Source organism: Oncorhynchus masou, chromosome 9, assembly GCF_036934945.1.
Source record: "Oncorhynchus masou masou isolate Uvic2021 chromosome 9, UVic_Omas_1.1, whole genome shotgun sequence".
Lineage (NCBI taxonomy): Eukaryota > Metazoa > Chordata > Actinopteri > Salmoniformes > Salmonidae > Oncorhynchus > Oncorhynchus masou.
The window spans coordinates 35,046,597-35,072,432 of NC_088220.1; the positions used below are offsets into that span (position 1 = coordinate 35,046,597).

The 25,836-nt window shown below is 44.0% G+C and overlaps 2 protein-coding genes across 4 annotated transcripts in view; one reads left to right on the forward strand and one right to left on the reverse strand.

Moving 5' to 3' along the window:
- On the forward strand, positions 1–21,479 carry LOC135545934 (solute carrier family 49 member A3-like). 2 transcript variants are annotated; one of them, XM_064973933.1, is made up of 10 exons: positions 2–354; positions 8,066–8,224; positions 8,704–8,920; positions 9,238–9,314; positions 9,412–9,549; positions 12,102–12,218; positions 12,841–12,993; positions 16,238–16,395; positions 16,506–16,618; positions 20,155–21,479. In XM_064973933.1, the coding sequence occupies exons 1-10, from the start codon at positions 211–213 to the stop codon at positions 20,313–20,315; spliced, it is 1,437 nt and encodes a 478-aa protein (XP_064830005.1). In that variant the 5' UTR covers positions 2–210; the 3' UTR covers positions 20,316–21,479. The 2 variants fall into 2 exon arrangements, with proteins under 2 accessions (XP_064830006.1, XP_064830005.1); XM_064973934.1 differs by lacking the exon at positions 16,238–16,395 and having other exon boundaries at positions 1–354.
- Positions 21,154–25,836, reverse strand: part of LOC135545933 (nuclear cap-binding protein subunit 1-like) — a 7,274-nt gene continuing 2,591 nt past the window's right edge. Inside the window, exons 9-22 of one of the 2 annotated variants that reach the window (XM_064973932.1) lie at positions 25,642–25,739; positions 25,472–25,535; positions 25,266–25,376; positions 24,891–25,018; positions 24,704–24,778; positions 24,476–24,579; positions 23,945–24,067; positions 23,715–23,817; positions 23,412–23,505; positions 23,153–23,256; positions 22,857–22,974; positions 22,277–22,417; positions 21,947–22,060; positions 21,154–21,831 (exon numbers count right to left, since the gene is read on the reverse strand). In XM_064973932.1, the coding sequence (XP_064830004.1) occupies positions 21,718–21,831; positions 21,947–22,060; positions 22,277–22,417; positions 22,857–22,974; positions 23,153–23,256; positions 23,412–23,505; positions 23,715–23,817; positions 23,945–24,067; positions 24,476–24,579; positions 24,704–24,778; positions 24,891–25,018; positions 25,266–25,376; positions 25,472–25,535; positions 25,642–25,739 (1,491 nt within the window). In that variant the 3' untranslated portion in view covers positions 21,154–21,717. Of the gene's footprint in view, positions 21,832–21,946; positions 22,061–22,276; positions 22,421–22,856; positions 22,975–23,152; positions 23,257–23,411; positions 23,506–23,714; positions 23,818–23,944; positions 24,068–24,475; positions 24,580–24,703; positions 24,779–24,890; positions 25,019–25,265; positions 25,377–25,471; positions 25,536–25,641; positions 25,740–25,836 lie in introns of both variants that reach the window. The other variant, XM_064973931.1, reaches the window with a different exon arrangement.

The window sequence follows — 25,836 nt, forward strand, 5'->3', positions numbered from 1 at the left end:
ACGGTAACCGGTTTCCGTAATGAATACCCGTCCCCACTAAAAACACTGTGCGGTGTTGTTGATCTCAAACCAGCTGGTTGTGTTGCTTTATCGGAATGACAATGTAGGATATGTTTTAAATAAACGTTTTAAAGGCACTATAACCTTGGTTCAAATATGCTCATTTGATATGTTAAAGTCTACTGCATCAGGCTGGATACAACACTACTAATGGAAGATGTTAATGAATTCCGGGACGACGTCATTCCGATTAAACCCAATCCAGTACTCCAAAAATGTATTGTATTCAAAGTTTACAAGAGGAGATGGTTCATTCTGTTCGTGTTGTGCTTGCTAAATTGCTCAAACTCCATAGTAAGTGGCTTTAATTATCATTTGCTGTCTCATACATTAACTCGGCTGTAATCTGTCAATTAATTCATGGTGTGATTTTGTAACTTTTTGTAGCAATGTAAAACTCACTGTGACTCAGATTGTTACAACGTTACACCAATGTTATAATCGCCCTTTCTCTGATTGCTACAATGTTACAACAATGTAATAATCTCTAGGGCTCAGATTGCTACAATGTTACAACAATGTAGCAATCTCTATGGCTCTATTACTACATTGTTTTAAAAGGTAAATGAACTGGAGAAGCATGTGACATTGACATGTAGCCTACAGGTTACTTTTGAAAAGTCTGACCTCTTTCTATTGTTTGTGATCCTGATATAATATGGTATATTATGTGATTCCCTACTGCCACATTTGATAAATGAACTAGTGTAGCCTACAGCCATATGGCGTAGTTTATAGCAACAATGTATGCTATTCTGTTCTTCTGAAATAGACTACATTTACTTCATATCATGTATCTTTAGACCTGTCTAGAATGGATTTATTGTAATGGTGTAGGCTATATTACATTAATTTATTAGACTTTTTAAAATGTAGATGTTCTCGAGCAGCATTATGTCCAGGAATTTCCCGAATTGGATTGATTGTTCGTACCCCCCAGGGCAATTGAATTGATTCCAGAGGCTGATCCAAAACACCCCCGGCAGAGAAGAGATATTCGGAGTGGACTCCTAATCCCGACTCAGTAGGCGAGCTCACCACCCACCGCTTCCGAGTATATTACTCTCAAATGTTCAGTCTCTGGATAATAAAGTTGACGAGCTCAGGGCGAGGATCTCCTTCCAGAGAGACACCAGTGATTGTAACATACTTTGTTTCACGGAAACATGGCTCTCTCTGGATATACTGTCGGAGTCCATACAGCCAGTTGGGTTCTCAGTTCATTGCGCAGACAAGAATAAAGATCTCTCCGGGAAGAAGAAGGGTATATGTTTCATGATTAACTACTCATGGTGTGATTGTGATAACATACATAAACTCAAGTTATTTTGTTCACCCGACCTAGAATACCTCACAATCAAATGATGACCACATTACCTCCCAAGAGAATTCTCTTCGGTTTTAGTCACAGCCGTGTATATTCCCCCTCAAGCCGTTACCACAACGGCCCTCAAAGACTTACACTGGACTCTATGCAAACTGGAAACCACATATCCTGAAACCACATTTATAGTAGCCAGGGACTTTAACAAAGCTAATCTGAGGAAAGCGCTACCAACGTTTGACCAGCACATTGACTGTAGCACTCGCTCTGAGAAAACATTGGACCACTGCTACTCAACTTTTCGAAATGCCTACAAGGCCCTCCCCCACCATCCCTTCGGCAAATCTGATCACGACTCTATTTTGATCCTTCCTTCCTATAGGCAGAAACTCAAACAGGAAGTACCCATGCTATGGACTATTCAATGCTGGTCAGACCAATCGGAATCCATGGTTCAAGATTGTTTTGATCATGGGACTGGGATATGTTCTGGGTAGCCTCTGAGAATAACATCAACGAATACATGTGAATGAGTTTGTCAGAAAATGTATAGGAAAAACCGTGGATAGATGGCAGCAATCACGCAAAACTGAAAGCGACACCGACATCTTGCTTCCGGACAAGCTAAACACCTTTTTCACCCGCTTTGAGGACAACACAGTGCCAGAGACGCAGCTAGCTATCAAGGACAGTGGACTCTCCATCTCTGTAGTCGACGTGAGTAAGACATTTAAGCGTGTTAACCCTCGCAAGGCTGCCGGCCCAGATGGCATCCTTAGCTGCGTCCTCAGAGAATGTGCAGACCAGCTGGCTGGAGTGTTTACAGACATATTCAATCTCTCCCTATCCCAGTCTGCTTTCCTGGACAAGAGGAATAGCTATGTAAGAATGCTGTTCATTGACTATAGCTCAGCATTCAACACCATAGTACCCTCCAAGCTCATCATTAATCTTGAGGCCCTGGGTCTGAACCCTGCCCTGTGCAACTCGGTCCTAGACTTCCTGACAGGCCGCCCCCCAGGTGGTGAAGGTAGGAAACAACACCTCCACTTAGCTGATCCTCAACACATGGGCCCTACATGGGTGCGTGCTTAGCTCCCTCCTGTACTCCCTTTTCACCCATGACTCCCGTTTCACCCACGCCTCCAACTCAATCATCAAGTTTGCAGACGTCACAACAGTAGTAGGCTTGGTTACCAACAATGACGAGACAGCCTACAGGGAGGAGATGAGGGCCCTGGGAGTGTGATGCAGGAAAATAACCTCTCACTCAACGTCAACAAAACAAAGGAGCTTATCGGGGACTTCAGGAAACAGCAGAGGGTGCAACCCCCTATCTACATCGACGGGACCACAGTGGAGAAGGTGGAAAGCGTCCATTTCCTTGGCGTATACATCACTGAAAACTGAAATGGTCCACCCACACAGACAGTGTGGTGAAGAAGGCGTAATAGCGCCTCTTCAACCTCAGGAGGCAGAAGAAATTTGCTTGACACCTAAAACCATCACAAACTTTTACAGATGCACAATTGAGAGCATCCTGTCTGGCTTTATCACCGCCTGGTACAGCAACTGCACCGCCCACAACCTCAGAGCTCTCCAGAGGGTGGTGCGGTCTGCACAGCGCATCACCGGGGCAAACTACCTGCCCTCCAGGATACCTACAGCACCCGATGTCACAGGAAGTCCTTCTATTCTATTCTACTGTATCTTGGTCTATGCCGCTCCAACGTTGCTCGTCCAAATATTTATATGTTCTTAATTCCATTCCTTAACTTTAGATTTGTGTGTATTGTGTGTATTGTTTTGAAATGGTTAGATATTACATGTTAGATATTACTGCACTGTTGGAGCTAGAAACACAAGCATGTCAATACACCTGCAATAACATCTGCTGAACATGTGTATGTGATCAATACAATTTCATTTGATTTGATTTGGACAGACTGCTGCAGATCCTAAATTAGTGTTTACCCTTCACTATGAAATACAGTAGCTTAGCAGCCTATAGTGATGTTTCAGGAGTCATCATGATCCCCTTCAGCATATCACTCATTGAGTCAAAATGCATTTGGCTCAGACTTCTACAAGGGTACTGTGAAGGTATCTGCCATATGGTGCACCCTAATATTTCAGAGAATGAAGCTAATGTACCCCTGGGGCTATTGCTTTAATAGGGGATGTGTGCCTTAGGACAAATCACGCCTGACAATGTAAATCGAAGCCCCATCTTCCACAGGTGATGAACCCAAGACACGGATTCATTCCGTCTATTCTTCCACTCTTCACCTCTAACTGAGCAGAACAATTCACACAAAAATTATAATATTGGAATGCAAAATGTATCAGGCTTTACTCCAACTTAACTGTCCAAGAGGGCGGACATACTTGGACTCCAGAGTGGCGCAGCGGTCTAAGGCAGTCCATCTCAGTGCTAGAGGTGTCACTACAGACCTGGGTTCGAGTCCAGGCTGTAACACAACTGGCTGTGATTGGGAGTCCTATAGGGTTTGGCTGGGGTAGACCGTCATAGTAAATAACAAATTGTTCTTAACTGACTTGCCAAGTTAAATAAATAAATAAAAAATCCTTCTGTACTTTATATATTAAAGTTTAATAACTAGTTTGGTGAAGTTCCCGACCAATTTGTTAGTTATTCTTCTGACTGTTTAGCCTGGCTAACTGGCTGAGTAAGATGGTTAATGCAACCAAAATGACGAAGGCTAAGGGTTCAGGTTCAAGACCATGCCCAAAATTTTGTTGTCTGGTATGTCTCGGAGCAGCGCATGCTCTTGCTGCCCCTGCTCGGACTCATCTTGTGTGTGAGATGAAGGGACGGTGTTAGTAACAGTGGCTTGCCCTGTTCCCAAGTCCATAGTGTGACCAGATTCCCTTGGCAAATTTGTACCTTTATTTAACTAGGCAGGTTACCCCCCCCCCCCACACATTTTGGTTTTATGCTGTTTCAGATGGCACATTGCGGGAGACTCGCTGTCTGTGTCGACCAATGGCGTGCATGCACAGTGTCACCCTGGATAAAGCGAACATGTCAGAGCCCCGGTACACCCAGTATTTATTGGTTCCCAGAAAGGGCGGGACTTTGTACCCATTTTAGACCTGCGTGCCCTAAACAAGGACTTCAGGGTGTAAAAATTCAGAATGCTCACGAACAGCCGGTTGTTACAGGGCGCCCGGGCAATTGGGTCACCTCAATTGACCTGAAGGACACATACAGTGCCTTGCAAAAGTATTCGGCCCCCTTGAACTTTGCGACTTTTTGCCACATTTCAGGCTTCAAACATAAAGATATAAAACTGTATTTTTTTGTGAAGAATCAACAACAAGTGGGACACAATCATGAAGTGGAACGACATTTATTGGATATTTCAAACTTTTTTAACAAATCAAAAACTGAAAAATTGGGCGTGCAAAATTATTCAGCCCCTTTACTTTCAGTGCAGCAAACTCTCTCCAGAAGTTCAGTGAGGATCTCTGAATGATCCAATGTTGACCTAAATGACTAATGATGATAAATACAATCCACCTGTGTGTAATCAAGTCTCCGTATAAATGCACCTGCACTGTGATAGTCTCAAAGGTCCGTTAAAAGCGCAGAGAGCATCATGAAGAACAAGGAACACACCAGGCAGGTCCAAGATACTGTTGTGAAGAAGTTTAAAGCCGGATTTAGATACAAAAAGATTTCCCAAGCTTTAAACATCCCAAGGAGCAGTGCACACTTTCCCTCACTCCGGGCGACGCACCCCCCGGGTGCCTCAATACAGGTGTGGATCTGCTATCCAAGGGTGCACCCGTTCTCTGGGATCTCCCAGATATGGGAAATGTTTGGCAAGGATGACGTAGATCTTTACTCATCATAAGAAAACGTGCGTTGTTGGCTGGTTTTCTCGATAAGGGCTCTGGGTACCTCCTTGACGCATTCCCCCCTGTGGACCAGATTCAGCCCATGCTGGGAAGGGTGCATCTGGAGAGATTGTCATTGATCCTTGTGGCTCCCCGTTGGCCCACACAACATTGGTTCACGGAGATCATTCTCCTTTTAGGCGGGGCCCCGGATTCTAAACCTATTGCACCCATTTGGGATTTGGCTTTTGATGTGCTCTGTGAGGCCCCCTTTGAACCAATGGAGTCATTGGATCTGAAATCCTCTCCTACAAGACTGCCCTGCTCGTGGCTTTAGCCTCAGCCAAATGTGTTGGAGATCCCCACATGTTATCTATTCACCCCTCTTGTATAAAGTTCGCCCTTGTTGACTCTAAGGTGACGTTGCGTCCTATTGCACCCTTTGCTGCTAAGGTCATGACTATGTCCTACAGGTCTCTAGCTTTGAGCTATTTCCCTTTTCGCCTCCTCCATTTACTTCTGAGGAGCAGTGGAGGTTACATGCCATGTATCCGTATGAGCGATACGCCATGTTTACATACCCTACATTACTCATCTCATATGTATATACTGTACTCTATACCATCTACTGCATACTGCCATCTTGATGTAATAAATGTATCACTAGCCACTTTATATAATGTTTACATACCCTACATTACTCATCTCATATGTATATACTGTACTCTATACCATCTACTGCATCTTGCCTTTGCCGTTCGGCCATCACTCATTCATATATTTTTATGTACATATTCTTATTCATTCCTTTACACTTGTGTGCATAAGGTAGTTGTTGTGAAATTGTTAGGTTAGATTACTTGTTAGATATTACTGCATGGTCGGAACTAGAGGCACAAGCATTTCGCTACGCTCGCATTAACATCTGCTAACCATGTCTTATGTGACAAATACAATTTGATTTGATTTGTACATTGAACGGCCTAGGGGTGTACGTTTGAGTGTCCAACTTTTTGTCTGTTTTGCTAATCCGGATAGTTTTAGGGGGCTTTCTAAACTGCAGCTCAGGGGCTATTTCTCTGGTCCGCTATGACAGCAAAAGGCAAGAATTACCTAACGGTGCACGTGCCCATTTCACCAGGGGTTTGGCAAAATCTTGGGCGTTGTTTAAAGGGTTGTCTTCAGGAGATATCTGTTCTACGGCGAGTCGGGCATTACCAAAAAAATTTGTGAGGTTTTATTGCTCGGATTTCATTGCCCCCTGTGTAGCCAACTGTGTGGTAACCGCTGGGTCAGGAGAGGGTCATTAAACAGCATGCAGATTGCACAATACCCAGGGTACTGCAGGTTTTCCTATCGGGTTGGAACTCTGAGTGGTCTGCCATTCGCAATTTCATTTGGTGCCCCCTGGGGTCGGCCTGGGGTGTGATTTCATGTCCTCATAGCTATGTTGTACTGAGTTGAATGACTGAAAGGGAAGGTACAGTTATGACTATAACTACTGTTCCATGAAGGAGGGAAAGGAGGTACAACACCTGTTTGGCCATGAACACCTGTTCGGCCAGTTCTGGGCACGGTGAAGAGCGGTACTGAATTGAAGGAATGAATTTGTGACTTCATATTTGCGTGTTGTAGCTTAGACTTTACTTTAAATCATCTGAGGTTTTAGTGTTGTGCCCGCCATCGGTTGAGACACAACATGCTCTTGAGTAGGCTGGAATCTAGTGCTCAGAGACAGATGAAATTGAAACTTTGTCTGGATAGGCCAGAAAATGTGACACGCAAATGTTGGGTGTAAAACCTGACACTTCAAGTAAACTCCGCTGATTGAGAAGTAGTGGAAAGCAGACAATTGGGGCATTCTGACACTATAAGGTACTGGACCCTGCAACGTTCACAGGGGGCTTTGTACACCAAAATGTAAGTTGGAACCGGTCCACAACCACTCAAAGTCTCCTATATAAGGGACGACATCTAAGAGGTTAAAGTTAGGTTCATCTTTGAAGGAGAGGGCACAGGGGTCAAACTGTATATGGTTAACATGCTGTGATTGTATCGGCCTATCACTGTTTATTGGGCTGGGATGGTTGGTCTCTCTCCTCAGCATAAGAATTCTACATATTCATTTTGACCAATGAATGTCAATATAAGTCATAGACTGTTCTCTCTGCTACCGCACGGCAAGCGGTACCGGAGCGCCAAGTCTAGGTCCAAGAGGCTTCTAAACAGCTTCTACCCCCAAGCCATAAGACTCCTGAACAGCTAATTAAATGGCTACCCAGACTATTTGCAAATAAGCCTATGTAAACACTCCATAGTAGCCTCTGATTTGAATAGTCTGGCCTAAAGCTGGGTCATACGCTAGTGCCTTGTGAGTCATTGCTTCTGTTTTCACGTGACTTGGAGTTCCACAAGGCAAGGCTGTGGTTTACTTCCTGCTTAGTGATGTATATTTTTATCACATGTTCACATGTATACCAGTGGGTTGCGTTTGTCATGCAGTTTTGCCATATCTTCCTTGGGAAAGAGGTATTCAGTCCTTAATAGGACTTCCTGGTTAAATAAAGGTTAAATAGAATAAATCAAGCTTTACGTCTCATTGGTTGACGTCTTGATTCGACTGGAATATTAACAGATGGTGTCCGATCAGACACTTTTGTGTCACTGCATTGTAACATTGGGCAGATAGAATGATTGAGGAAATATCAGTGAAGAACAAGCAGCAAGTTGTAAATAATGTAATAACACATTTATTGTATAAATAATCAAATGATCCTAAAACACCCTCTTCCTTTGTGTTTTTGCTTGTGTCCTCAGTTATGGCTGACCTTTGCTCCAGTGGCAGACCATTCAGCCCAGTTCATGGGTGTCACCCTGGACCAGATCAACTGGCTGTCCATGATCTACATGGTGGTGGCCATACCTCTCAGCTTTGGGACCACATGGATGTTGGACACCTTAGGACTCCGAATCACAGTATGTACAGTCTGGTCAAGGTAGACCACACACAGGTCTCCTGACCTCAATGGGACTTCCTGGGCAAATAAAGGTTAAATTAATAAAACAGACCAGATTCCATTAAATCTGCCTTGCCTACAGTATCTCGCAGAATATTTGTTTACAACGCTGTGCACACACTGAAAACAAACCTGTGAGGGGAGTCTGTCCAGTGCTTGAAATGAAAGATACAGACTGTTCCTTTAAGATATGCATGAAATAAATATGCATGAAAGAGATATGATGAAAGAGATATGGATGAGAGGTGTAAGAGGGACATTCAGTAAAGTGTGAATGTTTGAGTTTGTCTGGAAAAATCTCAGATAGAAAGTGTGTGGGCTTTGGATATGAAGTCTGCTGTCAGTGATAGAGGAAGCTGCCCACATGCAGATGGCACTCTGATTTTTTTTACTAAACCGTGCCCATTGTGACATTTTGCCTTTCTGACTGTTCTATAGCTGGTGCTGGGTTCCTGGCTCAACATGTTGGGAGCTGTGCTGCGTTTCGTGGGCATCATGAGGAACCTACCAAGTGCAGCCAATTTCCCCGTGGTGATGGGGGGCCAAACCCTGTGTGCCCTGGCCCAGCCCCTGGTTATCTTCACTCCCACCAAGCTGGCAGCCCTCTGGTTCCCAGAGCACCAGCGAGCCACCGCCAATATGATAGCCTCCATGTGTGAGTGAGCTATGGTTGCTGTCCTGTCTACCACAGATTTTCCCATCAGTTACTCTGTTAAAACTACCCGTGTCAAGTCAGCATTATTGGTTTAGTCACCACTTGCCATATGTGTTTTGAATTGCCAACTGCTCCTCTTTCTGTCAGCTTTCTGTCAGCTTTTCAGTCAGCTTTTCAGTCACAGGAACTGAGATCCCCTAAAAAGTAGGAAGAGAAAGTCCAAAATGTCTGTTTGTTTAATAAGCTCCAAACAAAGGACAATATCATGGCGGCATATTTTACATTTTTCGGTTGTGTTTCTCTATTTCTCCTTTCAGCAAATCCCCTTGGGATTCTCATTGCTAGCATCTTTTCCCCTATGATTGTGGGGACTACCAACAACATCCCTTTATTGGTGAGTTAAGGAAGAAATAGTAAAACAGATTGTTTTGACTTTGCATATATATTTATCACTGCATTAATACTTTTGCCGCGTTCACTGATCTTCCCAGCTGTTCATATATGCTGTACCAGCAGCCATTATCTGTCTCCTAGCAACAGTGGGGATCCGTGATAGTGCCCCCCCAACGCCCCCCTCAGCCAGTGCCGAAAGCTCCAACTCAGAGCCCTTCCTGGAGGGAATCAAGCTGGTGAGGAGTTATACACACAAAGAATGACAATACTGTACTAATAATATTTGTAGTCCCCATCAACATTTAATTCACTCCTGATGGTACTGAGGTTCAGGCTCATTATACTTCATTTGAGAGGGGTAGCAGCATTTTGCCATATTGCATTGTATATTTGGTGTTTATTAGCAGATACTCTTCCTTTCTTACTCTCTGTCCAGCAAAATGAAGGCAATTATACCATTTTAAAAACATTAACAATAGATTTCACAACACATTAAGTGTCTGCCTTTAGGCCCCGACTCTATTATCACATATCTACAACACAGTATCCATGTGTATGTGTGTGTATAGTGTGTATGTTTCCGTGTGTGTCTGGGCCTATGTTTTTGTTGCTTCCCAGTCCCTGCTGTTCCATAAGGTGTATTTCTATCTGTTTTTGAAATCAAATGTTACTGGTTGCATGAGTTACTTGATGTGGAATAGAGTTGCATGTAGTCATGGCTCTATGTAGTACTGTGCGCCTCCCATAGTCTGTTCTGGACTTGTGGACTGTGAAGAGACCTCTTGTGGCATGTCTTGTGGGGTATGCATGGGTGTCCGAGCTGTGTGCAAGTAGTTCAAATAGACACATCGGTACATTCAACATGTCAATACCTCTCACAAATGCAAGTAGTGATGAAGTCAATCTCTCCTCCACTTTGAGCCAGTAGAGATTGACATTCATATTATTAATGTTAGCTCTCTGTGTACGTCCAAGGGCCAGCCGTGCTGCCTTGTTTTTAGCCAATTGCAAAAAAGTCCCTCTTTGTGGCACCTGACCACACGACTGAACAGTAGTCCAGGTGCAACAGAACTAGCGCCTGTAGGGCCTGCCTTGTTGATAGTGCTGTTAAGAAAGCAGAGCAGCGCTTTATTATGGACAGACTTCTCCCCATCTTAGCTTTTGTTGTATCAATATGTTTTGACCATAACAGTTTACAATCCAGGGTTACTCCAAGCAGTTTAGTCACCTCAACTTGCTCAATTTCCACATTATTTATTACAACATTTAGTTGAGGTTTAGGGTTTAGTGAATGATTTTTCCCAAATACAATGCTTATAGTTTTTGAAATATTTAGGAATAACTTATTCCTTGCCACCCATTCTGAAACTAACTGTAACTCTTTGTTAAGTGTTGCAGTCATTTCAGTCCCTGTAGTAGCTGATGTGTATAGTGTTGAGTCATCCGCATACATAGACATGACTGGCTTTACTCATGTCGTTAGTAAAATTGAAAAAAGTAAGGGGCCTAGACAGCTGCCCTGGGGAAATTCTGATTCTACCTGGATTATGTTGGAGAGGCTTCCATTAAAGAACAACCTCTGTGTTCTGTTTAGACAGATAACTCTTTATCCACAATATAGCAGGGGGTGTAAAGTTTTTCCAGCAGAAGACTATGATCGATAATGTCAAAAGCTGCACTGAAGTCTAACAATTCAGCCCCCATAATCTTTTATCATCAATTTCTCTCAGCCAATCATCAGTCATTTGTGTAAGTGCTGTGCTTGTTGAATGTTCTTTCCTAAAGTATTTTGTCAATTTGTTTAGTGTAAAATAGCATTGTATCTAGTCAAACACAATTTTTACGAAGTGTTGGTAACAGGCTGATTGGTCGGCTACTTGAGCCAGTAAAGGGGGCTTTACTATTCTTAGGTAGCGGAATTACTTTAGGCCTGAGGGCACACACTTTCTAGTAAGCTTAAATTGAAGGAAATATCGTCCGCTATTATCCTCAGTAATTTTCCATCCAAATTGTCAGACCCCGGTGGCTTGTCATTCTTCATAGACAACAATACTTTTTTCACCTCTTCCACCCTCACTTTACAGAATTCAAAATTAGAGTACAGTAGTTTCATAATTTGGTCAAATATATTTGGATGTGCAGTGTCAGCAGTTCTTGCTGGCATGTCATGCCTAAGTTTGCTAATCTTGTCAATGAAAAAATCATTATCAGTGGGTTTTGTGATGAATGAGCTGATCTGATTCAATGAATGATGGAACTGAGTTTGCCTTTTCGCACAAAATTTAATTTAAGGTGCTTCAAAGCATTTTACTATCATTCATTACGTCACTTATATTTGTTTCATAGTGTAGTTTCTTCTTCTCAACCATACATTTTTAAATTCCTCATCAATCCAGGTGGATTTAACAGTTTTTACAGCCATTTTCTTCATGGGTGCATGCTTATTAGTAACTGGGATAAGCAATTTCATAAATGTGGCAAGTGCAGAATCTGGTTGCTCTTCATTGCACACCATGGACCAACAAATATTTTTTACATCAATCAATGTAGGAATCACTGCAAAACGTATTGTATGACCTCTTATACACTATATTAGGCCCAGCCTTTGGAACTTTGGTTTTCCTAGATATGGCTACTATATTGTGATCATTATATCCGATGGATTTGGATAATGCTTGAAATTTCTGCAAATTTCTGCAGCATTGAATGATCCCTGATGGCTATCTTCTAACAGGAGCATCTGTAACCCACTGTAACCTGTGCCTGTCTGCCTCCTGTTCCTTTGTAGCTCCTGAGGAACAAGGCCTACATGATTCTCCTGCTGTGTTTCGGCTCGGGGATCGCTGTGTTCACCTGCTTCTCTACACTGTTGGAGCAGATTATGTGTGTCCAAGGCTACACTAATGTAAGCACCCATCAATGATCCCAAAGGACCAGCAAGATTAGTTTTTGATTGCAAAATATGAAATAAATATGTCCCATGAATTGGTTTCCTGAACAATATATATATATTTTTTTGTTGTTCAATTTTTACCCCTTTTTCTCCCCAATTTTGTGGTATCCAATTGTTGTAGTAGTTACTATCTTGTCTCATCGCTACAACTCCCGTACGGGCTCGGGAGAGACGAAGGTTGAAAGTCATGCATCCTCCGATACACAACCCAACCAGCCGCACTGCTTCTTAACACAGCGCACATCCAACCCGGAAGCCAGCCGCACCAATGTGCCGGAGGAAACACCGTGTACCTGACAACCTTGGTTAGCGTGCACTGCGCCCGTCCCGCCACATGAGTCGCTGGTGCACGATGAGACAAGGACATCCCTACCGACCAAGCCCTCCCTAACCCGGACGACGCTAGGCCAATTGTGCGTCGCCCCACGGACCTCCCGGTCGCAGCCGGTTACGACAGCCTGGGCACGAACCCAGAGTCTCTGATGGCACAGCTGGCGCTGCAGTACAGCACCCTAAACCACTGCGCCACCCCGGAGGCCCTGAAAAATATTTGCAATGTGTGTTGTTGTTGCAGGACTTTGCAGGACTGTGCGGAGGTCTCTTCATCGTGTTCGGTATAGTCGGAGCTGGCTTCCTGGGTCTCTACGTTGACAAGACCAAGAAGTTCACTGAGGTCACCAAGGTCAACATGAGCCTCTCAGCGCTGGCCTGCATTGCCTTCTCAGTGGTGAGTCTGGATCAAACCTCAGGGTTATCAGTTTAGTACCTCATGAATAGGTGTGATGATGAAACAGTGATGCATGTTCTAAACTAAGGTTTGGGGTGGAAGAAAACAGCATATATTTTCAGTTTTTCTTCTTTCAAGGTATCAAATCAAAATGAATTGGTCACAGACGTGTTTAGCAGATGTTATTGCGGGTGTAGCGAAATGCTTGTGTTTCTAGCTCCGACTGCAGTAATATCTAACAAGTAATACTTAACAATTTGACAACATACAGCCTATACTCACAAATCTAAGTAAAGGAATGGAATTAAGAATATATAAATGTATGGACAAGGAATTTCAGAGCGGCATAGACTAAGATACAGTAAAATAGAATACATTATATACACATGAGATGAGTAATGCAAAATATGTAAACATTATTAAAGTGACTAGTGATTTAAAGTCTATAGACAGCAGCATCTAATGTGCTAGCGATGGCTATTTAACAGTCTGATGGCCTTGAGATAGAAGCTGTTTTTCAGTCTCTCCGTCCCAGCTTTGATGCACCTGTACTGACCTAGCCTTCTGGATGATAGCATGATGAACAGGCAGTGGCTCGGGTGGTTGTTGTCCTTGATGATCTTTTTGGACTCCCTGTGACATGGGTGGTGTAGGTGTCCTGGAGGGCAGGTGGTTTGCCCCCGGTGATGCGTTGGGCAGACCAAACCATCCTCTGGATTTGCTGGCGGTGCAGTTGCAGTACCAGGCGGTGATACTCTCCAGTACCAGGCAACAGGATGCTCTCAATTGTGTATCTGTAAAAGTTGGTGTGGGTTTTAGGTGCCACTCAAATTTATTCCACCTCCTGAGGTTGAAGAGGCGCCGTTGCGCCTTCTTCACTACACTGTCTGTGTGGGAGTGGACCATTTCAGTTAGTCAGTGATGTGTACGCCGAGGAACTTGAATCTTTACACCTTCTCCACTGCTGTCCTGTTGATATGGATAATAGGGGGGTGCTCCCTCTGCTGTTTCCTGGAGTCCACGATCATCTCCTTGTTTTGTTGACGTTGACTGAGAGGTTATATTCCTGGCGCCACACTCCGGGAGCCCTCACCTCCTCCCTGTAGGCTGTATTGTTAGTGTTGGTAATCAAGCCTACTACTGTTGTGTTGTCTGCAAACTTGATGATTGAGTTGGAGGCATGCATAGCCACGCAGTCATGGGTGAAAATGGAGTACAGGAGGGGGCTGAGCACACACCCTTGTGGGGCCCATGTGTTGAGGATCAGCGAAGTGGAGGTGTTGTTTTCTACCTTCACCACCTGGGGAGGTGGTCTGTCAGGAAGTCCAGGAGCCAGTTGAACAGGGCGAGGTTCTGACCCAGGAACTCAAGCTTAATGATGAGCTTGGTGGGTACTATGATGTTGAATGCTGAGCTATAGTCAATGAACAGCATTCTTACATAGGTATTCCTCTTGTCCAGATGGGATAGGACAGTGTTCAGTGTGATGGCGATTGCATCATCTGTGGATCTATTCCGGCTGTAAGCAAATTGAAATGGGTCTAGGGTGACAGGTAAGGTAGAGGTGATATAATCCTTGACTAGTCTCTCAAAGCATTTCATGGTGACAGAATTGACTGCTATGGGTCGATAGTAATTTAGTTCAGTTACCTTTGCTTTCTTGGTTACAGGAACAATGGTGGACATCTTGAAGCATTTGGGGACAGCAGACTGGGATAGGGAGAGATTGAATATGTCTGTAAGCACTCCAGACAGCTGGTCTGCGCATGCTCTGATGACGGGGCTGGGGATGCTGTCTGGACTGGCAGCCTTGCGAGGGCTAACACGCTTAAATGTCTTACACACTTCGGCCACGGAGAAGCAGAGCCCACATTCCTTGGTAGCGGGCCGCGTCGGTGGCACTGTGTTACCCTCAAAGTGGGCGAAGAAGGTGTTTAGCTTGTCCGGAATCAAGACGATGGTGTCTGCGACATGGCTGATTTTCCGTGATTTTGTAGACCCTGCCACATACGTACGTTTCGTGTCTGAGCTGTTGAATTGCAACTCCACTTTGTCTCTGTACTAACATTTTTCCTGTATGATTGCCTTACGGGGGGAATAACTACACTGTTTGTATTCTGCCTTATTCCCAGTCACCTTGCCATATTTCTAAATGCAGTGGTTCGCGCTTTCAGTTTTGTGCGAATTATGCCTTCTATTCACAGTTTCTGGTTAGTGTAGGTTTCAATAGTCACAGTCACAGTTACACATTTGAGTTTCTGCCTCTAGGAAGGGAGGAGCAAAATGGAGTCATGGTCAGATTTGCCAAAGGAGGGCGGGGGAGGGCCTTGTAGGCATCCCGGAAGTTGGAGTAGAAGTGGTCGAGTGCTTTAGCAGTGCGAGTACTACAGTCAATGTGTTGATAGAACTTCAACATTATTTTTCTAAAATTTGCTCGGTTAAAATCCCCAACTGTAATAAATGTGGCATCAGGATATGTGGCTTCCAGTTTGCATAAAGTCCTGTGAAGTTGTTTGAGGGCCGTTGTGATATTGGCTTGAAGGGGAATATACACGGCTGTGACTATAACCAAAGAGAATTCTATTGGGCGATAATACGGTCAGCATTTGATTGTGAGGTATTCTAGGCCGGGTGAACAAGCACACCATGAGTCTCTAAACACCACCGCACATCTTCTTCTTCCCGGAGAGATATTTATTTGTGTCTGTGCAGTCAACTGAGAACCCAGCTGGCTGGACTTCCCCATACAGTATATCCCGAGAGAGATGTTGTAATCCCTGATGTCTCTCTGGAAAGAAATCCTCGCTTTGAGCTCATCAACTTTATTATCCAGAGACTGAACATTAGCGAACTAGAAGACCACTCCGAGTACCTCTCCTCTGCCGGCGGTGTTTTGGGTCGGACTCTGGAATCAGTTAAATTGCCCTGTGGGGTGCGAACAAAGGATTCGCTTTGGGAAAGTCATATTCCTGGTTGTAATGCTGGTAGTGCTGGTGAGTTACCGCCGCTCTGATATTCAGTAGTTCTTCCCGGTTGTATGTAATAACACAAAAAATATGTGTGGTCTAATAATGTAATAAATAATACATTAAAAAACTAAATACTGCACATTTTTGCTATGAGCTAGAAGCACAGCAGCGCTCTCTGTTGGTACCATTATCCTCTTCACAATCTTCTATTTTTACCAAGCAGTTTTGTGTGTAACACCTTCTCACCCTTGTGTGTGTGTGTTTCCCCCTACCAGGTATCTCAGATGCGGAATCAGGGAATAGCCGTGGCCGTTGCTTGTTCGCTCTTCGGCTTTTTCGGCTTCTCGATTTACCCGGTTGCCATGGAGTTGTCTGTGGAGTGCTCCTACCCGGTTGGGGAGGCCACCTCAGCAGGCCTGATATTTATATCAGGGTACATCTGTCTGATACACTGTTCCATACAAGAAGAACATAGACTAAAGAGCAAGAGTGTGAATAAAGGGCTATGTGTTAATAAGAATGTGCTTGTTTTTGTTTTTTCAGACAGATCCAGTCAGTTATCTACATACTGCTTCTTCAGGGGTTGACCAAACCAATGGCCTACTCGCCCTTCTCTACCTGTTCTGTAGGAGGGGATGCGGCCTTGAGTTGGAGGGGTAAGTCAAGAACTACCATATGTATCGGAGGGATTAAAATAGTATATGAATGCTAATTGAGGTATGGTTGCCCACCATTACATTTCTGCAGGCAATTAAAGCTATTGGTTGATTTGTTAGCAGTTAAGACTTTGCATTTGTATGAAAATAACACAAGATGCATATGGCAGACCGAAATGTTGGCTGAAACGGCATCCTAGACAACACATGCTTTGCCACAGCTAACAAAATACAGTACCAGTCAAAAGTTTGGACACAACTCATTCCAGGGTTTTTCTTTATTTTCACAATTTTCTACATTGTAGAATAATAGTGAAGACATCAAAACTGTGAAATAACACATGGAATCATGTAGTAACCAAAAAAGTTGTTAGGTAGAGGTGGTATACAGAAGATAGACCTATTTGGTAAAAGACCAAGTCCCTATTATGGAAAGAACAGCTCAAATAAGCATAGAGAAACGACAGTCCATCATTACTTTGAGACATGAAGGTCAGTCAATTTGGAACGTTGATGAAACTGATGATGAAACTAGCTCTCATGAGGACCTCTACAGGAAAGGAAGACCCAGAGTTACCTCTGCTGCAGAGGATAAGTTCATTAGAGTTACCAGCTTCAGAAATTGCAGCCCAAATAAATGCTTCACAGAGTTCAAGTAACAGACACATCTCAACAAATCAAATCAAATCAAATGTTATTGGTCACATACACATGGTTAGCAGATGTTAATGCGAGTTTAGCAAAATACTTGTGCTTCTAGTTCCGACCGTGCAGTAATATCTAACAAGTAATCTAACAATTTCACAACATCTACCTTATACACACAAGTGTAAAGGATTGAATAAGAATATGTACATATACAGTTGAAGACAGAATGATGGCTGAACGGCATAGGCAAGATGCAGTAGATGGTATAGAGTACAGTATATACATATGAGATGAGTAATGTAGGGTATGTAAACATATAAAGTGGCATTGTTTGAAGTGACTAGGGATACATTTTTTTTACATCCAATGTTTAATTATTAAAGTGGCTAGAGATTTGAGTCAGTATGTTGGCAGCAGCCACTCAATGTTAGTGATTGCTGTTTAACAGTCTGATGGCCTTGAGATAGAAGCTGTTTTTCAGTCTCTCAGTCCCAGCTTTGATGCACTTGTACTGATCTCGCCTTCTGGATGATAGCGGGGTGAACAGGCAGTGGCTCGGGTGGTTGTTGTCCTTGATGATCTTTTTGGCCTTCCTGTGACATCGAGGGGTGTAGGTGTCCTGGATGGCAGGTAGTTTGCCCCCAGTGATGCGTTGTGCAGACCTCACTACCCTCTGGAGAGCCTTACGGTTGAGGACGGAGCAGTTGCCGTACCAGGCAGTGATACAGCCCGACAGGATGCTCTCAATTGTGCATCTGTAAACGTTTGTGAGTGTTTTTGGGGACAAGCCAAATTTCTTCAGCCTCCTCACCACGCTGTCTGTGTGGGTAGACCATTTCAGTTTGTCCGTAATGTGTATGCCGAGGAACTTAAAACTTTCCACCTTCTCCACTACTATCCCGTCGATGTGGATAGGGGAGTGCTCCCTCTGCTGTTTCCTGAAGTCCACAATCATCTCCTTTGTTTTGTTGACGTTGAGTGTGAGGTTCTTTTCCTGACACCATACTCTGAGGGCCCTCACTTCCTCCCTGTAGGCCGTCTCGTCGTTGTTGGTAATCAAGCCTACTACTGTTGTGTCGTCTGCAAACTTGATGATTGAGTTGGAGGCGTGCATGGCCACGCAGTCATGGGTGAACAGGGAGTACAGGAGAGGGCTGAGCACGCACCCTTGTGGGGCCCCAGTGTTGAGGATCAGCGGGGTGGAGGTTGTTTCCTATACTCACCACCTAGGGGCGGCCCATCAGAAAGTCCAGGACCCAGTTGCACAGGGCGGGGTCGAGGCCCAGGGTCTCGAGCTTAATGACGAGTTTGGGGGGTACTATGGTGTTAACTGCTGAGCTGTAATCGATGAACAACATTCTTACATAAGTATTCATCTTGTCCAGATGGGTTAGGGCAGTGTGCAGTGTGATGGAGATTGCATCGTCTATGGACCTATTGGGGCGGTAAGCAAATTGGAGTGGGTCTAGGGTGTCAGGTAGGGTGGAGGTGACATGATCCTTGACTAGTCTCTCAAAGCACTTCATGATGACGGAAGTTACCTTAGCTTTCTTGGCAACGGGAACAGTGGTGGCTCTCTTGAAGCATTTGGGAAGAGCAGACTGGGATAGGGATTGATTGAATATGTCCGTAAACACACCAGCCAGCTGCTGTGCGCATTCTCTGAGGACGAGTCTAGGGATGCCGTCTGGGCCGGCAGCCTTGCAAGGGTTAACATGTTTAATCGTTTTACTCACGTTGGCTGCGGTGAAGGAGAGCCTGCAGGTTTTGGTAGCGGGCCGTGTCATTGGCACTGTTAAGAGGAGACTGTGTGAATCAGGCCTTCACGGTCGAATTGCTGCAAAAAGAAAACACTGCTAAAGGACACCAATAAGAAGAAGAGACTTGCTTGGGCCAAGAAATACGAGCAATGAACATTAGACCGGCGGAAATCTGTCCTTTGGGCTGATGAGTCCAAATTTGTTTCCAACCGCCGTGTAATTGTGAGACACAGAGTAGGTGAACGGATGATCTCCGCATGTGTGGTTCCCTCCGTGAAGCATGGAGGAGGAGGTGTGATGGTGTGGGGCTGCTTTGCGGGTGACACTGTCAGGGATTTATTTAGAATTCAAGGCATACTTAACCAACATGGATACCACAGCATTCTGCAGCGATACGCCATCACATCTGGTTTACATTTAGTGGGACTATAATTTATTTTTCAACAGGACAATGACACAACCCAATTGAGATGGTTTGGGATGAGTTGGAAAAAAGCAGCCAACAAGTGCTCAGCATATGTGGGAACTCCTTCAAGACTGTTGGAAAAGCGTTCCAGGTGAAGCTGGTTGAGAGAATGCCAAGAGTGTGCAAAGCTGTCATCAAGGCAAAGGGTGGCTACTTTGAAGAATCTCAAATATAAATTATATTTTGATTTGTTTTAACACTTTTTGGGGGACTACATAATTCCATATGTGTTATGTCATAGTTTTGATGTCTTCACTATAATTGTACAATGTTGAAAATAGTAAAAATTAATAAAAACCCTTGAATGAGTAGGTGTGTCCAAACTTTAGTCTGGTACTGTATGTTGCAAATAATTATTCCCATTGAAATTGAGGGGACAGGTGCCCTGACAAGCTATAGTTTATTTTACAAAGAATACATCCAAAAATAAAATATGTGCCCAAGGCCAAAACACAGTGATGGCGGAGGTTATGTTCAGTTAAGTTGCCACTCTTATTTCTAAATATAACAAATCCTCTGGGGACCTGTATTGTTATTGTCGGGTGCTTTGCAGTGGCTCTAGCAGCGTGATTCTCTGAAAAACAAACGCACTGTGATTAGTTCCTGTAGAAATGTCTTAGCTCCAGTCATTGACTTGTCTTTTTCTGTGTACGTCTCCACAGTGCCCGTGCTGGTGATGGCAGGCCTGTTCAGTGTCTTTACCTGCTGCTTCGTTATCTTCTTCCACACGAAGTACAGGAGACTGGATGCTGAGGCACAGGCTGGTGGAAAAAAGCCAACTCTGGCAACCTGTGACAGCACGTCAAACTCTGACCAAAAGTAGGAACAGGTCAGGGGTTAACTGAACTGCTTTGAGATCACTAGCATCATTTCAGAAGCACAATTCTCACACGAGGCCAAGTGTATCGACTTACCATTACATTCCTTGATAAAGATTATTTAGGTTTTCGGATTGTAACTGAAAGGTAATTTCTACCTTTGCTTATACTGCTTCATTCTCTCGTCCCAAGTGAATGATTAGTTTTGACAATAGCGATATTTAATATTGCTTAAACGGTGGTGGTAAACAGTGGTCATAAGTTACTCGATTTGAAATGGGGCTTTCCTTTTATACAGGTATGCTCTAAGATGAATAGCATCTTATGCACCGTTTGTACTGATGCGGAGCAGAGTGGTCATTTCGGCTCGGTCTGTTAAGTTGGACATTAAATGTATGATGCAAAAGTAATCCAATACCTGAATTGACTGAAATTTCAACGGAATTAAACTGTGATGGTGGTGGACATGTATGCTTGTGGGGTGTACAGACAAGTTCATAAAATAATATTCCAGGTATTTGAATGATGGCACATTTTTTGTCAGTACCAAATTCTTTTACACATTCAATTGTGTACATTTGGTATTTTAAACTACTCCTGTAAATATACTTTATAGTCAAATAAACCACCATGTCAGTCATTGGTTTTAATTCACTTCTAAATACATACAACTTAGTGAATAATTGTCAAAACACTTTCATTTCTCCTGGATACTATTATGTGCCGTTTACCACATGCATACACCCCGACCAAGATACAGGCAGCTGAAAAAATGAGCCATTTATCTAAAAGTTCTAAAGTTAAGAAAGAGAGAGAAGTGTTTAAAAAATTTTGTAAGAGGAAGCCATTTCAGTGTATTTATTACATCACTGTTCCAAAGTGTTACACAGTGACAAACAGAACTGCACTCCCCTCAGTAGACACCATACAGATAATACAGGCAGATAAGACTCTACAGGAGTTTGAATCATTTCCCCAATTTCAATTCACATAAAATACATATAAAAAAAATAGAGCACTCTGGATTCAGGCTCGCCTGAGCAAAACTGAAAGCCACCCTCTGCCTTGTTGCAACCTCAGTTCTTTTTTTAAAAGAGCCACCTTAATAGGGCTACGAGTAACGTGGTAAAAATGAACAGCAAAATGAAGGGGGAAAAAAAAAAAAACAATACAAAGAAATGGCATAAGACCCGAGAGACAGATTCTAACATCTGTCAAATGTACTACTTCACCAAATAAACAACTGCTCCTTCAAATATGGTCTTTTAAAGTTAATACCGTCAATGGCACTCACACATAAAATAAAAATTAAAAAGTAATGAGGACATCTTGATGCAAGTGTGTGTGTGTGTGTGTGTGTATATATAGAGTATGGCATATGTAAAGTAATGGTGTATGTGCAGGGTCTCAGAGCTGCAGGGCACAGAACTGCTGGTAAACAGCTAGGATGTGGTGGTCAAGCTCGGCGGTGAACAGCAGGTTCTCCAGGGTCCCCATGTACTGCTGGATGGTCACATGATGCTATTAAGAAAACACAAAAGAACCACATGAACATCAGTTGACCTTGAAATGTCATGGAAGTGAACGAACAGGACCCGTCAGACTGACGGCCGAGGCGAGAAAGGCTAGCTAATACCATGAGGAAGATCTGCTGCAGCCTCTCGATGCAGTTCTTGTACCAGGGCGTGCTGAAGTCCACACTGCCTGTCTCGCAGCGCACCAGGTGCTCCGTCAGCATCATGATGAAGCGCTGCGGGGACAGAAGAGGGACAAAGATTAGAAGGGGGAAAAAAGGACGAAATCAGGCTGGGTACTATGGACTCATACAAAACACGTTGGAGTGACATCCTGTTTACTGTCCTCTCCTCAGCATCACTGAAAGCGCTGAACAGTTGAAAACAAAAACAGGAAACCATGTTGCCGACATTGTACATTTAACTTCAAAGATTTATTGCCCATGCACTACCTGGAAGATGACCAGGAAGAGGTTCTTCTGCTCACTCTGGGCCGACTCCACCTTCTCCTGCAGACGCTCGATCTGCTCCTCCAGCTGACCGTCCTCATCCTCACTGTTCTTCTCCATGTCCTCCTCATCACCACTGTCCTTCTGCTGAGATAGGGAGGGGAGAGAGACAAGCACACAAGAGATTGAGGGAGAGAATGAGTGAATCTTATCCCTTTAAAAATGGTGGCAGCACTGACATCTACTGGTAATGTCTATTATCAGCAAACACAGACTAAACTAATTCAAATGTTTTAATATGTTTGAAAGGGACAGTGTGACCATTCAAGGCCAAATTAAATGTGTTGGGTTGAAAATACCACGTGTGATGCATTTTTAGAAAGCAAAACTAGTGCACAATCTAAAAAGGTCACTATATATAGACAAGGGAGCATTCTGCTTTGTGCAAACCTTGGAAGAGAAACTACTGGCACAATCAGTACAATATTCAGAGCAATGCGGCTGGTCGATTCGTGCATTTAAAGAGTCTATAAAGAGGCAGTGTTTACAGCAGCGGTTGATAGGACACACTCCTGCTGCCTACCTTCTTATGCTGTTGCCTCTCCAGCTTATCCTTGGCCTCCTCCAGCTCTTTCTGAATCTTCTGGACGTGTTTGTTCATCTTACGGATGGTGGAGTGCAGAATCTCCCACACGTAAAACCTGCCCACCACACGGCCAAGCATGGAGTAACAATAAGTGTGTTAATTTTATAATGTAGTACATATTAGGATAATTGAAAACTTTTGATCGAGATATTTGCATGATCTGATTTACAGCAAAGGAAGACACAGCAAACATGCGTGTGCGGGCACACACGAAGAGAGGGTTTAACACCCACCTGGTAAATTCATGAGCCATGTTTGGGGAGAAGAGCCAGTTGGCTACAGCTGCACAATCCACAATCTGTGTACGGATCAACTTGTCCACCAGCACAGAGATCATCTGCACAGACAGAGAAAGGTCAACTACACAGTTACACCACAGACTCATATTTCTCCATACACCCTATGGCCACATCACAATTCACAAAATCTATATTAACTCTTGTGGAAATGAGGGTTCTCGTTTAGGTGACAGAGGTGGGTGGTCGGTCTCACTTGTGGGTGGTTCCGCCAGACCTCGTAGACCACCCGGAGGATGTGCAGCTTGCCCTCGTCACAGTCCGTCAGGACCTTCAGAATCTCATGGAACCTGGCAGATGGAAACAGGACACTTTAGGCGTTGTACACGCAGACAACACGCGCAAAACTCAACAGAAGACGGATTCCCACCGTTCATTCAACTGCCTGGTATCATAGCGATGCTACGCTGAACCTCAAGGGTGAACAATGCCACCCTTTTCTGTGGCACAGAGGAGGGCACAGAAATGGAGGGTGTGGGTCGGCATAACAGGCACTCACTTGGCCAGGGCACTGAAGGAGTGGCTGAAGGACTTGGCAGCCAGGTGGAGGAGTGTCTGCAGGAACACCTCTATCTTTAGGGGGTTGAAGCCCTCACCCTCATCTGGAAACAGACAAAGGAGGAGCGAGTGAGAAATGAGCAGAACATATCCCTATGGTGTACAGTGCTTTAATGAGTGTATGTAGGGTATAGGGACACTGAGAAGGTGAGTGCTTTGGGGCTAACTGACCATCGTCATCTTCCTGGTTGGGGTTTGGCACGTCTTTGAGTACGGTGAGGATCTCCTCGTTGGAGGCCCGGTTCTTGATGGCGTTGCCCACCGTTATGGCCACGGCATAGCCTGGCAGCGCACCTGGACAAAGGCAGAGGTGTCGTGTTGTATTTCCGATAGTGCTTACGCCAATAGTTGAACAGTAGGACAAAAAGAAGACTGTGCACATCGTATTTACTTAGATTACGCTGAGTGAACCTCTTTCCTGTTACAGGCTAATTACATCTGTTCCATTACAGTTTCACTGGAATAACAACACTAATGTGAAGTGTTACCCCTGGGGTTTATTTGAGCTTTACCCTCAAAAGGCTGCCACTTGTGATCACACTCTTACAATCCAACAGAAAAAAATTAAAATAAATGGCAGACCAATTACGAGCACAATAGAGTCATCTTAGTCCCCAGGCTGATGCACCAACAGACAGAAGTTTACAGAAATACATTCAAGAATACATAAATGAATGGCCCCTGGAGAGGCAGTGTACTTACTGTTGGCCTCATCTTGGTATTTGTAAAAAAAGATGGGGTCGGCTGGGATGAGGGCTGAGAAAGTGGGCGGGACGATGTCCACTATCCGCTGATGATAGGAGAGCCTGGAGGTCGAGAACAAAAAGCCGATTGGTCAGTTTACAGGGACAGACTATCACACATCCCTCCCATGTATGATTCAAAACAAGCTGGGTGCAACACAGTTATAGTGGATCTGAATGGAAATACCTCATGCATTTCTCCAGAACCTCCTTTACAAACTTGGGCTTGGGCTTGTCTGCATCCAGCGCTAAACAGTCCGTCCTTTGGAGAAGAACATGTATTTGTTCTGAATAGTAAATAAGTATTTCAATATAATAAGTAGGGGTTCCAACTAAATAAAATGAAAAGCTGTGTGAAAGACAGCTGATCTTACCAGTCGTCCCAGCTCCATCGGAACTGAAAGTTGCTCAAATGGTGGGAGAACCAGTTGAGGAGTCGGTCTATGCAAGTAGTGTTCATAGTGTCCAGTCTCATGTACATCATCTCTGTGGCTTGGGCCAACTGGGATGAGGCTGTTAAGGGGTTAACGCTCACGGTTAATGTAAAACAGGTATCCAAGCCTGACAAATTTAATTACTTGTGGTAATTAATAATAATAATTACTTGTGGTAATTATTCTCAAATTTTGGCATAGGACAAAAATGTATTTCTTAAGTATTCAAAACAAGCATTTCTGTGATGGACCACCCATTCAGTGTGCCCTTTACTAGACTGTAATGGGTAGTCCCAGTAGTGGGGAGAAGGATACAACTTGAGGCAGGGAGCCTGGCTGCAGCTTGCAGAGCTCGATGAGCAGTGTGGTGTACATGACGTCGATGTGGGGGGGACAGGGCAGCTGGAAGAGCTCTCCAAAGATCACCTGGCAGAAGAGAGGGAAAGAGGAACCGAAGCGTCGACTTCGATCATGTCCTCTTATTGATATGAAACCTTGATATGAAGCAGTAATGGGCTTACCTCCACAATGTGATAGTTGAGTGGGATCTTGTTTTTCCCTGGATAGCTGAGCAACTGCGCAGCACTGGAAACAAATAATAAGTAGTTCAATCAATTACGAGTCAGAAATGACTGACTCGCACAACAAGAGGACACATAAAAAAAGTCAACTGGAAAGTACAGCAGCTCACCAGGTCTTCCTCTCTTTCCAGTGGGACTTGATGATGTTGTGAAGGTTATCCTCAATCACAAACCTCTCCACAGAGTGGCTGCCTGGCATGACGGGACCCTGTGGTCAGGGAGAGAGAAAGACTAGTCGGAGAATTCCAAAAAGGCCACCCCATCCCCAAACATTCCTCTTTCTCTGGTCTGAGCGAGGGAGTACT